This window comes from Anabrus simplex, chromosome 1 (genome assembly GCF_040414725.1).
Source record: "Anabrus simplex isolate iqAnaSimp1 chromosome 1, ASM4041472v1, whole genome shotgun sequence".
In the NCBI taxonomy this organism is placed as follows: Eukaryota; Metazoa; Arthropoda; class Insecta; order Orthoptera; family Tettigoniidae; genus Anabrus; species Anabrus simplex.
In genome coordinates, this window is record NC_090265.1 from 1,404,301,251 (window position 1) to 1,404,315,971 (window position 14,721).

Below are 14,721 nucleotides of genomic sequence, written 5' to 3' on the forward strand. Positions count from 1 at the left end.
GTATCTATATCTCAAAACTTTTAAAGTTTATAGATGTAAAATTTGGTTTTTAGAAATCTCCTTTAAAAATAAAGAAACACGTATTCTTTTGTTTTCGGAAAATCCTAATAGGAAGGGTGAAAAAGGGTGAAAAATAGGTTGAATGCCTTTAATGAGGCTACTTATATTTCAGAACCTGAAGATATTACAGACCTGAAAATTGGTATTTGGGATCTACTTTAAAAATAAAGAAACAGGTATTTTTTCGTTTTTGGAAAATCCAAATAATGGGGGGTGAAAATGTGGGTGAATTTTTAAAATGAGTGTGTCTACATCTTAAAACTTTAAACGTTTACAGATGTAAAAATTGGTGTTTAGAATCTTCCTTGAAAATAAAGGAACACGTATTTCTTTGTTTTCTCTAAATCCCAATAGCAGGGGTGTAAAAGGGTGAATAATGGGTTGAATGCCTTTAATGAGGATACATATATCCCAGAAACTGAAGATATTACAGAACTGAAAATTTGTAAATGGGATCTCCTTTAAAAATAAAGAAACACGTATATTTTTGCTTTTGGAAAATTCAATTAATGGCGGTTAAACAGGAGTGGCAAATTGGGGTGAATTTTTTGAAAGACTATATCTACAGAATATCTGAGAAGCGTAAAATGTTACAGACATAAATAGTGGGTATTTGGAATCTCCTGTAAGTGTAAAGAAACATAGGTGATTTGTCTTTGGAAACTCCACTTAAGGGGAACTAAAATGGGGTGAAATTTTAAAATGAGAATTTCTGCAGTATATCTCAAAAAACTTAACATGTACAGAAGTGAAAAATGGTCATTTTTTTATCCTATTAAAAATAAAGAAAAGTGTATTTTTAGTTTTCGGAAATACAACTTGGGTAGTGGGGGGTAGGGGGGGTAAAAGTGACTGAAAATGATGTTGAATTCTTTTAATTAGGCTACTGATATCTCAAAAATGAAGATGTTACACACGTGAAATTTTATTTTTGGAATCTGCGTTAAAAGTAAACAAACACGTATTCTCGGAAAATCCAATGAAGGGGATTTGGAGTGTTAAAGGATAGAAAAAATTAAATGACTTAATTGTATGAGAATACATACATGTAAAAAAAACTAAAGTTGTTACAGACGTGAAAATTGGTATTTTGATCTCCTTTAAAAACAAAGAAAAGCGCGTTTTGGGGGGGAACAATCTTGGGGAGGGGGGGAGTGAAAAGGAGTTGAATTCCTTTCGTGAGGACACATAAATCAAAAACTGAAGAGGTTAGAGTGGTGATAATTGGTATTTAGAAGATCCTTTACTATTTAAGGAACAAGTATTTTTTGCTTTAATATCACTTTGTGAGGGAGGGGGGGGGGGAGTGTGGAAGGAAGTTAAAAACGTGAATTATTTTTAAGGGGATACTTATATCTCAAAACTGAAGGTAATAAACGTGAACATTGGTATTTGGAATCTCCTTTAAACATAAAGAAACACGCCTTCTTTTAATTTTTTGGAGGGTGGGGGTAAATAAACTTAACGGCGGTGGGGTGTAAAAGGAGGTGAGACCAATTGATTTTACTCTTCGTAATGTACTTATAAGGAGCCTCCGTTGCTCAGTCGGCAGTGCGCCGGCCTCTCACAACTGGGTTCCGTGTTTCAAATCCCGGTCACTCCATGTGACATTCGTGCTGGACAAAATGGAGGCGGGACAGCTTTTTCTCCGGATACTCCGGCTTTCCCTGTCATCATTCATTCCAGCAACACGTCCAATATTTCATTTCATTTGTCAATCATCGATCATTGCCCCAGAGGGGAGCTTCGGCAGCCGGCACAATTCCTATTGTCGCCGCTAGATGGGGCTTTATTCATTCCATCCCTGATCCTGTCGAATGATAGGAAACAGGCTGTAGACTTGCGATGTACTTATTCTGATCATAAACCGATCATTTTTAATCTTTCCTGGGTTCTTTTTCAACAGCCATATTTTCCTTCGGAGAACGTTCTTAGATTAGAGTAGATTCTCCTGGCATATAAATAAAAATTTAAACACATTTGAAATAAACGATAGGAATGAGATTGGCAGTCAAATTGTTCACCTCTATAATAAGGTCAATAATACACGGAGGTATGTCATTCGTATCGCCAGAAATTCCGCACACTTGCCTACGCGCAAACAATGGTGCTGGTCACATTGTTAGCAATGACAATGGCAGCAGATGTATTTTACCGCCAAGTAGCGGTCTTGCATATTGCTGTGGGGTCCAGAACATATATAATAATAATAATAATAATAATAATAATAATAATAATAATAATAATAATAATAATAATACCTAAATTCAATTAATTTCAACCACCCTAATAATAATAATAATAATAATAATAATAATAATAATAATAACAATAATAATATCCTGGACCGTCGTCAACATGTGCAGACCATGCTGTAAACGGGTCCTGGACGGGTAATGACTACGATTGCAGTCCGGCCGCCGGTTTAGTACCGCCAAGGCACCTAAGAGGACACCACGCCGGATCTCCTCAAGGATTTGATCCACATTAAAAATGCTTATAGGAAAGCATGGCTAAGATTTAGGAACCCAACTGACCGGGTGGAATACCTGGACCTAGCCCGGGAAATACGAAATCGATTGCTGGAAAGAAAGATTGAAAAATGGGAGGAACGTTGCCGTAATCTCTCAGTAAACGAGTCAGATCACGAATATCGGCGGGTTGTATATAAAACGATAAGCATTCAATTATAAATTTCAGTATATTACCGTAGCGAAGCACGGGTATCTTGCTAGTTGTCAATATAAATACCTTTAGTTGCGTTTAATAATATGCCCTTAATTCCATAGTCCGTCAATAAGGCTTTTTTTTTTCTTCCTTGGTACTCATTCCTTCTCTAGATGTATGAAATATAAACATAAATGTCTATTCTTCTCATACCTTTCTTCGGCTACCTGGCGCATACTGAAAATCCGATCCTGACAGCCCCTCTGTGGTCTGAAACCACACTAGTTTTCAATCAACTTATTCTCAACCATCGATTGCACCATCCCTTCCAAAATGCCAGTGAACACCTTGCCTGATATACACATCAATGAAATACCTCGATAATTGTTGAAATTCCTCCTGTTCCCTTGCTTTACATAGGTTGGTTTTTAAGTTTTAGCAACCATGCTCCAGTGCAGCCGTGTAATGGTGCCGACCTCTACCATTCTTGCCAAAGGTTGCTGACTTACATCGTCTCCCTCAGAGCACATGACGTCGCCCTTCCCCCTCCACGTCCATTGACAGTGGCCAGATGAAGATGAGCAGTTGTGAGTAAACATTGGCGAAAAGCATTTGCCATGTTTTCCAAGCATGAACAGAGAAGCTAGTTAAAAATCCAACATGCTAGAGGTTGTATGGCACGACATTGTTACCAAGGACTGCGAGAGGCATGCGAAGCATCTGTGTTACCTTACAGAATCATAGCAGGGTGCATTGCAGCCTTCCGACAAGGATGCGAACGTGTGTTGGACAGGCTCGATCTCGTCACCCACTAGTAAGTGACAAACATGTACAGACTGAGTCCGCGTTGGTGGAGATGGATCAGAATGTAGTGGTTCGCGAATTACCATAGGATATAGGACTGGTGCATTTTACCGTGCTTCACATCCTGAAGGTCCGTCTGAACATGCAGAAAATTGCTTCAAAATTACATGCAGAAATGGCTGTCATATGACACTTCTCATATGCACTTGCAGTGCTATGAGCGCAAAATAAAGGACTTCTTACGGCGTATCATTGCCATTGATGAGACCTGGACAGAATCTTATGAACCACAGGTGAAACACCAGTCAAACTAGTGGTGTCATCACGGGTCACCACGGTTTCCCCCACAGCAGACCACTAATGCAGTTTACTACTGTTCATTTTTGAAAAGCAATGTGCGAGCAGCTCTGAGGAGAAAAACAGCGACCCTTCATGGATAATCCACCCATCGTTCTGCATGACAATGCTAGAGCACACATAGCAGGAGTTGTATTTGAATTGTTCAATCACTGGGGCTGGGTGGTGCTCTATCAACCTCCATACTCTCCATATCTAATCCCTAAGATGAAGGAGCCACTATGTGGGAAGCACTTCCATACAATTGAAGACATTTTACAGGCCACCAACCGCTCTCTTCGCACCATCGACAGACTGGACAGTGCCAATGGGATCCAATGGCTTCCGCATTGCTGGAAACACATTGTATGCAATGCTGGTGACTATATCAAAGGGCTATGAAATTTAGAACCATGCATGTATGTATGCTATGTATCAATAAATAAAATAGTTACTAAAACTTGAAAATTAACCCTTGTAGATAGGTGCAATTACTGCTCTCGTCCAATCAGAAGGTACCTTCCATCTAAACTTATTACTGCATAAAGCCATTTCATCCCTGCGTTCCCAATATATTTCTCCATTTCAGGTCTAATTTCATCTATTCCTCCTGCTTCTTCACTATGAAGTTTATCTACAATCCTTTCTACTTTCTCAAGTGTAATTTCACCAAATCATTGTCCTCCTGCCCATGAGCTCTGAGCTCATTTGTGACATCACCAGAAAGATTTCCTTGTACATTGAGAAGACTTTCAGAATATTCCTTCCACTTGTCCAATGATTCCAAGAATCAGTTAGGAGTTCACCTGATTCACCCAAAACACTCTTCATATCCTTCTTCTCTCTTCTTCTCTCCCTATCTAAGGGTCTTTGTTACTGTTCAGAAAGGTTTCCCTGTCGCTTGACAGTCTTTCCAGATTATTACCAAAATCTTCCCACGACTTCTTCTTGGATTCAACAATTAGGCCTATTTGTTTCATTCTGTTTCATTCATCTACATGCAATTCCCCGTTTGCATCAGTCCTTGTTTGGAGCCATTTCTGATACACCTTCCTTTTATGTTTACAAGTTGCCCTCACTTCATCATTCCATCAAGATGTTCAATTTTTCCCATCTTTACACACAGTTGTTTTGAGTTATTCCCTTGCTGTTTCTACTATAGCATTCCTGTATACCACCCATTCTATTTCTAGATCCTTAGCCTTCTTACAGTCTATTGTTTGAAACATTTCACTAATCGTATCCACGTACTTCTGTCTAATTTCTGCTTCCTGTATATTTTCTACTCTTATTCATCTGCGGACAGCTTTCACTTTATCTTAGGCATAGACATATTTAGTTCACTACAGAGCAGATAATGGTCTGTATTATAAAAATATCCCTGGAATACGCGCACCTTCGTAACAGATTTCCTGAATTTAGCGTCAGTTACAATGTAGTCTATTATGGATCTGGTGCCCCTACCCTCCAGTGTGTAGCTGTGAATAGCCTTATGCTTGAAGAATGAAGTCCAGTAAATGCTTCTCATACCTCTTCAGCTAGCTTCCATATCATCGCCATATTTACCCGTCACTTTTTCATATCCTTCAATTGTATTTCCAACTCTCACATTAAAATTGCCCATTAGCACTATCCTATCCTTGTTGTTTACCCTCACTATGATATCACTCAGTGCTTCATAAAACTTGTCAACTTCATCCTCATCTGCACCCTCACATGGTGAATACTCTGAGACAGTTTTCATCCTAATTCCTCCAAATGTGTCTTAACAGAATGTTGTGTGCAGTAATATTCCTGATGAAGAGTTGTACCCCTCACTCTGCCCTTCCCTTTTTAACACCTGTTAGAATACTTTATGGAAAATGAAATGGCATATGGCTTTTAATGCCGGGAGTGTCTGAGGTCAAGTTTGGCTCACCAGATGCAGGTCTTTTGACTTGACGCCCATGACGGTGAAGATGATACATACACCCAGACCCCAATTATGGTTAAAATTCCCAAATCCAGGACCCCTGTGACCAAAAGCACTGTAACCATTTAGCCATTATCTCCCCTTATCCAAATAGCATTAACTCCTAACAACTCCAAATGCATCCTCTTTGCTGACTCATCCAGTTCTGCTTTCTCTCCATTGACATTAATAGCTTCCAATCAAATTCTATTTCATTTGCTAATTTGTTTTCAAGGAGTCCCTCACTTGTCAAATGGAAGTAGTACTTCGTTACTCCCATATATCCGAGGCTTGCTTAAAACATTCTGAGCTTGTTCGGTAAAAATTCTGTGAAGTTGGATGCTACCCTACTTACATATAGTCCTAGTGAGAATCTCCCTTCTAACGGGTTATATAATGTTTGTGAAATGCAGATGCATTATCTAATAATATGCATCAAAAAGATTGTTTACCTTTCAGAAAATAATTTTACCTCTGGTACTTTGTTTAGTTTTTAGATATTTTATGTCTATACCAATGAATCATTGCATTAGGACCATCCCAATTCAGAAACATTTAGTGTACTTGGAGCGGGGAAGTAACATGTGACATGCTGGTAACATGGTGAATATAGTGTAGGCTTACAGACTTGCTTTTAATAGTGTCTCCAGCATGTGAATGGGAAAAGCAGCCAATCTCTCCGCATTTGATATGGCTGGTACCAGCATCTCTGAAATGGCACGGTTTGTGAACTTCTCTGGAGCCACTGTTGTGAGCACGTAATAAAAGTAGTGCAACAGTGAGCAAACAATGATGCTAGTACAGCCTTCTGTCGACAGCGGCTCATTGATGCAAGAAGCCGATGGAGGTCATCATGCATTGTTCAGAGTGATCACGGGGCCACAGTTCAAGAAATCACTTACAGGTACAACAGTGATGACCAGGCCAATATTTACCTGCACACAGTTCATTGAACATTGGTGCTCCTGGGACTGCAGAGTTGATGCCCAAGTCATTACCCCAATGACTACACTCCTCTAAAAGCAGTGTGTGAGTTGGACTGTGGATGATCAGAAAAAAGTTTCCTGGTCCGATGAATCTAGATTCCTGGTTCATCACTTGATGGTCAAGCTTATGTATGCCAATTTTCATTGGAGGCTATGTCACATGGTTGCAGAGACAGGCTGGAGGAGGAAATGTAATCTGTGCGATGTTTTGATGGAGTATACGGGAACCCATATTTCCGATATACCAATCCCTAATAGCTGTCCGGTATCTGGACTTTATTGGGAACCAAGTCCATCCATTCATGTCAGTAGTGTTCACTGATGGTGACAGCCACTTCCAACAGGACATTGCACCATGTCACACCACCAGGATTGTGGAGGACTGGTTTGAGAAACGTGATAGTAAATTTTCTTTAATGCCATGGGCCCCAAATAGCACTGATATGAACCCCATTGTACATTTGTGGTTCGACTTGAAGAAGCAGGTTCATGCTAAATCACCCCCGCTCAGCAGCGTACGCCAACTGAAGGACCTGCTGTTGCACTTGTGGTATCAGACATGCCAGGATACCTCCCACCACATTGCTGAGTTGATGCCCTACAGAGTAGCTGTGGTTGTGTAGGCAACTACATCGTATTAGGTAGCTGGTCATAATGTAATGGCTCATCAGTGTATTTTCATAAGTTTCAACATAAATGAAATGCCATCCTTGTTATTTTATATCATTGTTTTGAAAACATACTAATATATCATATTTGAAATTTTGTGCAGGTTCTACAGTACAAACAACGATGTTCCGAGTTAGAAAATCAGATGACGGAAGGTGTTAGTGCTCCTGAATCTCCAACCCGAGGCAAACCCATTTCAGTTCCTCCTCCCTCATCTCTTGATACACCCCCACTCCACAAACGAGAGATGAGGGAGGAGCGCATTCATGACTTGGACACTGCTCTTCGGAGACTTGATGATGAACGCAGAAAGTTAGTATATTTTATTAGACCTTGCAATCAAGAATATAATAATAATAATAATAATAATAATAATAATAATAATAATAATAATAATGATGATGATAATAATAATAATTGGTTTTTTGAGGAGTTAAGCAATGACATCAAACTCAGTAATAATTATGTAAATGTTAAGAACAACATTTCATGTCCTCTTCCTGCATTAAGCATCTCCCCTATTTTATTCCTTTATTAGAAGAACGTATTGAGTATTTTGTTGAAAAATAGCTAATGAAGCAATAAAAGTAGTTTCCAATAAGCATTCTCTCGAAGACCCTCTTTATGTTTATTTAAATTTTTGACCTTGAAAATATTTTACTAGGTGTTGTTAACCATAAATTTGAATTTCATATTTATGAAAATTCATTCAGTTAGTAGTGTACAAATATAAATACAGTTAAACCTCTCTTCTGTAGACGCTGTCAGTTCTGAGAAAAACTTTTGTTACGAGAGGTGTCCGCTGAAACAAGTTTGTAAAGAAATAATCAAACTTTTTAACAGCAAAGAACATCCATCTTAAACATAAGCATATATATCCTTATTTTGATTATTCTAAATCATTTCTTTTTAAATATTTCCATGGGAGATATTACAAGTGATTTTTACATCCTTTACAAACATTACAGCTTCGTGAAGTAATCATTAAGCTTTGTCTGTGTAAATTTAGCATGTTTTCTTAACTGCGATGTTCTTGAAAAGGGAATAAAGTCTGTTAAACGATTCCATCATATTATCACCATACTCGCGGTCCAGCATGACACACAAATTCTTCATCTGTTGCATATTTAGTCCCTGCTTCACTGACAGAACTTCTTGTTTTTCTCCTGACTCACTATCATTGCCACTTTTCATTCCTGATTCGGACTCTGTAAAACAAAAACAAGTTTTATTCCTAATGCTCCTTTTGTATGACTAAGGTTGCTGGGTATAGCTAGAAATATTTACAAAGTGCAATGAATTAAATTAAAGCTGAAAATATAGGTTAAAAGAATTAAAAACTGCCTGTCACAAGAAGATAATAAATTATAAGTCAAGGTGCAAACAAACATACCTTACGATACATGCAACACACAATTACTGTATAACTTGATAACACAGAAAGCTTACTGTAAAATGCATCCTGAAATTGCGACTGCCAGTCGCACTCAAGATCATCACAGCAAGGAATATTCTCTTCTTTAGCATCAGTATCAAATGTCAATCCAGCTGTCATAGTTAAAGTCTGAAATTCATCATATTCATTTCGAACCTCTACCTCTGCTTGTTCTTCAGATGTAGAAATAGTGATGCCACATTTTGCAAAGCATTTCCTGATTGTGGTTTTGCAGGCTTCATTCCAGGCTGCCTTTGTCCACAAAACTGTGTCACCAACGTTGATCTTTTTCATTAAATTGAAAGCTGAGTTCTTCATCCATGTATGCCACTAACGACTGTAAAACCCTCTTGTGATAGCCTAATTCGAATGCTTGAATGATTCCTTGATCCAATGGCTGAAGATAAGAAGTAGTATTGAGTGGAAGGAACAAGAGTCATACATTTGAAAGCCTTCTAGATGGCACGTAGCATTATCCATCATCAAGATCATGTTACAGTTCCTGGCCTTCATCTTGGAATTCAAAGCTAAGCCAATTCTCTGATACTGCTGATGCCTTACATGCCTTTTTATTTGCATCACATTCAGCACCAAGAACACGTAAGTCCATGTTTTTAAAGCACCTGGGTCTCAAGGATTCACAGATTACACCAGCCTGCGGGGAAAAAAAAAAAAAAAACTCTGCTGAAAGGTTGAAGAGGTGATTTACCCTAATTTAGGTGTGTTGATTTCAAATATGTAAACCGTTTTTGCCTATCACATACAGTTTTTTTGCTATTTGAAATCCAAATTTGACATATTGTTGTAATTTCGATAGAAAACACCATAATAGAGAATAGGCATAGAATTTTAAGGATAATTGTAATAATAGAGAATATATATAATTTTAATATAACGTGATCAAATTGCAACGAATATACGAAAAAGTAACATGTTCATTGCTAGAATGTATGAATCTCACTACAAGAACACTGTGTTGATTTGCGTTTGTGTTCCTCAGTAGTGTTATCTCGCACTAGACACCAACAGTAATCTGACATCATGGAGACATCCCATCGCCCCTGATACCTTCGTTCCATTTCTTTTAGGTCCTGATGGAACCGTTTGCCATGTTCCTCGGTGAATGCTCCTAAATTTGCAGGAAAATAATCCAGATGACTGTGCAGGAAATGTATTTTAAGCTCATGCGGCAACCCAATTTCTGGAAGTTGTACAACATGGATTCCACAATCTGTTGGTAGTTGACATCCATAACATTACCCAGGAATTCGCTACAAATATCCTTGAATGATTTCCATACCTGAAGCTGTGTTTCGTTCATCGTCGTACTGAATGTCGGATCCTTCATAAGCTTCCGAATTGGGGGCCGTCAAAAACACCTTCCTTAATTTTGGCATCCAACAGTCCTGGAAATTTCTGACAGAGGTACCGAAAGCAGGAACTACCTCTATCCAAACTCTTCATGTACTGCTTCATAATTCCCAATTTAATATGTAAAGGGGGCAATAACACACTTTGAGGATCAATTAATGGACGGTTTACAATGTTTTTTTCTCCAGACATGAACTATTTCTTCTTGGGCCACTCAGACACTAACCAGTGACGATCCCTGTCCTGAGAGTCCCACTCACATAGAAAACACAGGAACTTTGTATATTCTCCTTGCTATCCTAATATGATACCGCACACTTTTAAATCACAGCACAGTAACCATCTGTGTTCATTGTAGTTCAGTTTCTGCAACACCATGAATAAATTGTGATAGTTTTCACAAAGAGATTTTGAATGGCTGACTGGCACTGAAGCAAGTTTATTTCCATTGTGCAGAAGAACACCTTTGAGACTTATTTTACTGGTATTAATAAATAGACACCAGTCGTTTGCTTGGTAAATAGTTCCAAGATGACGAATCAAGCCAGGGATATAACAGCAAAACACAAGTTCATCTTCATGAACAAAAACTGCCGGAATTCTTCCTCCCAGTTTCTTTAACAATATGAATTTGACCCAGCTCTTTTCTTTAGTGAGGCCTAGGTCACGCACCAAATTATAAAGACGTGAAGTTTAATCCTCAACATCCGGTACAAAGGTATCATCGTCACCATCCTCCGGACTTGAAGATGACGAAGATACACTCTCTGGTAACTGTATTGGTGGTTTTGGAACAGGAATAACGGGTCCATGTGGTCCATGGCAGATGGAAGGCAGGGATACACAATGTGCTTTTTGTTTTCGTATTGAACCCGGACACTTTACATACACAAAAATAACATTCGTCAAAATTATTTCTTTGTTCCCGCCAAGCCATTGGGATTCCGAATGGCATTGAAAGCAACAACCCATTGTACCATTGCCGCAAGTTTTCTACACACATTTTACACACAATATGGGGTGCAAAATTCTTGTCCTGATCACCTAACTACGTGTTAAAATATACCAAGTACAGGCTTTTTATATATGGCGTAATATTTCGCTTCTGGCCTTTAATTCTGGCCACATATATAACAGGAAGCGGCCGTGGCCTTAATTAAAGTACAACCCCAGCATTTTCCTGGTTTCCCATTTTCACACCAGACAAATGCTGGGGCTGTGCCTTAATTAAGGCCACGGCCGCTTTCTTCCAACGCCTAGCCGTTTCCTATCCCATCGTTGCCGTAAGACCTATCTGTGTCAGTGCAACGTAAAGCCACTGGCATATATAACAGAAAGAGTTGGGATTATTCACACATTTTTGCCTCTGAACTTCACTGCCACTTGCCATTTTAACACAAACTAACTCACTTATTCACTCAATCGACTTCAAGTGCATGTTGTAACTTGTAGACAAAGGCGTGACACACGTTCTCAGATTCTCCTCTCAGACTATGGAGAAATGGTATCTTGGCATTTTGACCTTGTCTGACATTGTGCATTCACGAACTGCAACTGTTCTAATTGTTCTTCTGGTGTTCCTGTATGATTATCTACTCCCCTCCAAAACAGAGCATATACAATATTTTCTCTCAGACATGTCCATACCTGCATTCCATACAATCAATCCAAACCTCATTTACAGCAACGAAGCTCCATTAGCATAAACATAAGACAGACTTTTGACAAATCTATACGTGATACGAAATAACTGGTATTATTTTTTACATAGGGACACTAAATGAAATGTATATCACATACAATTACTTTTGCTGGAAAATCTTTGCAGGCCGGTGTTATTAGAGGAATTTTCTTTTCACCGAGTGCATTACAACAAAACATAATGATGATTCTTTCTTTTGACATTTTCCCAGCCTTGCAACTTTCATTTGGCAAAGTTAGTGACTTCTTTGGGATTAATACCAATATAAATGGTCTGTTATTAGACATTATAAATTTTCCAGCTAACTCATTCCTAGTTGCCAGCGTTTCGCCCCCGTGTGCTAGGTTGGGCTCGTCAGTTGGTACCTAGCACACCTACCAAGACGCATGGCTAGTGTATACCGTGGAGGCCACTGCGTAGGCTACTTGAAGCCACTGGCAGTGCCAATGCACTATGAGAGATTTTGTCCCACTTCCAAAAATTGATGCCTGCTTGGCCATCAGATGATATAGATGTTGATATCCGTAGGGAATCTGAAATATTTGTCCCAAATGAGTATATTTATAATACCAATATAAATGGTCCGTTATTGGACATTATAAATTTTCTAGCTAACTCATCCTGGTTGCCAGCGTGTGCTAGGTACCAACTGACGAGCCCAACCTAGCACATGGGAGCAAAACGCTGGCAACCAGGAATGAGTTAGCTGGAAAATTTATAATGTCCAATAACGGACCATTTATATTGGTATTATAAATTTACTCATTCGGGAGAAATATTTCAGATTCCCTACGAGAATCAACATCTGTATCATTCTTTGGGATTGCTCTAAAGAACAGACAGTCTCGTCAACATTCAAAATGTCGTTCAGTTCGTAACTCTTAACCTATCTTCCCATTCCACTATTTCACTCACAGACACATCACCACCTTCTCTGCAGATTGTTTTGAAAGTAACATAATAATGTTTTCTAAAACAATCTAGCCACCCAGTGTTAGCTAAAAAATTCTCAAGTTTCAGATTAATTGCGAAATCTCACGCTTTTTTCTTTTGTAACATTGGCCCACTCACACTGTTTCTTCACTCGAGCACACTTTAAACCATTCATATACCGTAATGTTCACTTCCCAAAAAACTCGCTCCCTCTTTATTTTCACTCCTTGATTCCTTCCACCCATTTAAAATTTCCTTTCTATTCTTCATGTAGTGTTTATTTGAGTTTTCCTGCATTTGAGTTACTCTGCAAGCTTTCTAACTGAAAGTCCTTTGGCACTTTCTATAATCACATTTCTTCTTGTCTCGAGATCTAAACATGCTCATCCCATGTTACTCGTGTTTACTGGACGACTGAAATGCTGTGGTATTTCTGTCTCACTAATAAATTAGTGCATGTACTGTAATGTAAGTATTTTCCTTGTTAAGTTGACTACCTGACCTCAACCTTGTCAGCAACAATCTGATTTATGAATAGAATGATGCAAGCTGGGTAGAAAATCCCTGGGTAACTTGTGAGTAAACAGTCACTGGCAGCATTCCTGGGCAATTAGAATTCTTGGAATATACACCAGTATTTAGAATGCACAAGGCCATTACGAAAGGTTTGGAAAAGGAAATGTACAGAAGAATTAACTTCATGGCTACTACAGCATTCCTATGTAGCCTACATTCCATTCTGTCTTTCCTTGGGCTCAAAATAGTACAGACATTCAAAATGGACTTCCGTATGTCCGCAGAATGGTTTTAAAAGAAAAATGACATGATCTGGTATTTAAAAAAAGTGTCCTGCAATGTGTAAATTTTCCGCTTAAGACAAGTGGACAGGACTGATGGCGATGTATGCTGTCCGGACTTTGAGGTGTCCGCTTGAATGAGGCTAATTTAACACGTTTCTGATGTAAAATAAAATCTGTTCAGAGTGTGGTTATCTCATTGATTTAAAATGAAACAGAATTAAAGTTTTCATGAAATAAAATAATTGTCGGACTATGTAGTCTCACTTAGTACTTATCTGATTACTTACACATACAATTGTTGATGGGTGCCAGATACAAATGAATGTAACGTTAATAGAATGAAAATCTTGAATATCTCTAGGGTGTGAGGTAATAAGCTTACTTTGACAGCATAACATATAGGTTCTGGGAAAAGGACATGTCGTTTGGCTTCTCAATTAAAGTTTGAGGTTATCTGATCTACCATTGAAATAAAACAATTGTATTTGATACTAAACAAAATATATTCTTTAAATCTTAAGTATAAATGGTAAGATTTGCTGCAATAATTTTAATGTAATGTAAAATTCTGAAATTACAACTGAAAGAAACTCTAGGCATTAAATTTGAAATCCTCTTGACTAGACATTTAAAAGTTGTACAAGAAATTTATCGCTCACTGTTTCACCATACCTTGAGCACTTTGAGTGTTATTATGAAGTATTCCTTTGAATTGGTATCAGCTGTAGGTATCTCAAACCTAATTTGTTGAAGTATCCTTTTAGTTTCACAAACGAGATATAGCATGGCTTGAAATTATATTCACACTTCACAATCAACTTTACAAGTAATTCACTGATAACTGTTAGTCTGCATTACGATGACTCAATATTCGGCTGTCACCGAACTGACAAAGAACTCGATTGATCAGATATACGAAACAACTCCAAACATATAATCCATTTGGTCACTAATGACTCATATCCATGTCATTATTCTATCTTCAACTGACTGACTGACTGACCGAC

The 14,721-nt window shown here is 38.3% G+C and overlaps 1 protein-coding gene across 1 annotated transcript in view; it reads left to right on the forward strand.

The window, feature by feature from the left end:
* The window catches only part of Root (ciliary rootlet coiled-coil, rootletin), a 461,920-nt gene that overhangs the window by 18,701 nt on the left and 428,498 nt on the right, over positions 1 to 14,721 (forward strand). Inside the window, exon 4 of the mRNA XM_067137854.2 lies at positions 7,577 to 7,785. Within this exon, the coding sequence (XP_066993955.2) occupies positions 7,577 to 7,785 (209 nt within the window). The remainder of the gene's footprint in view (positions 1 to 7,576; positions 7,786 to 14,721) is intronic.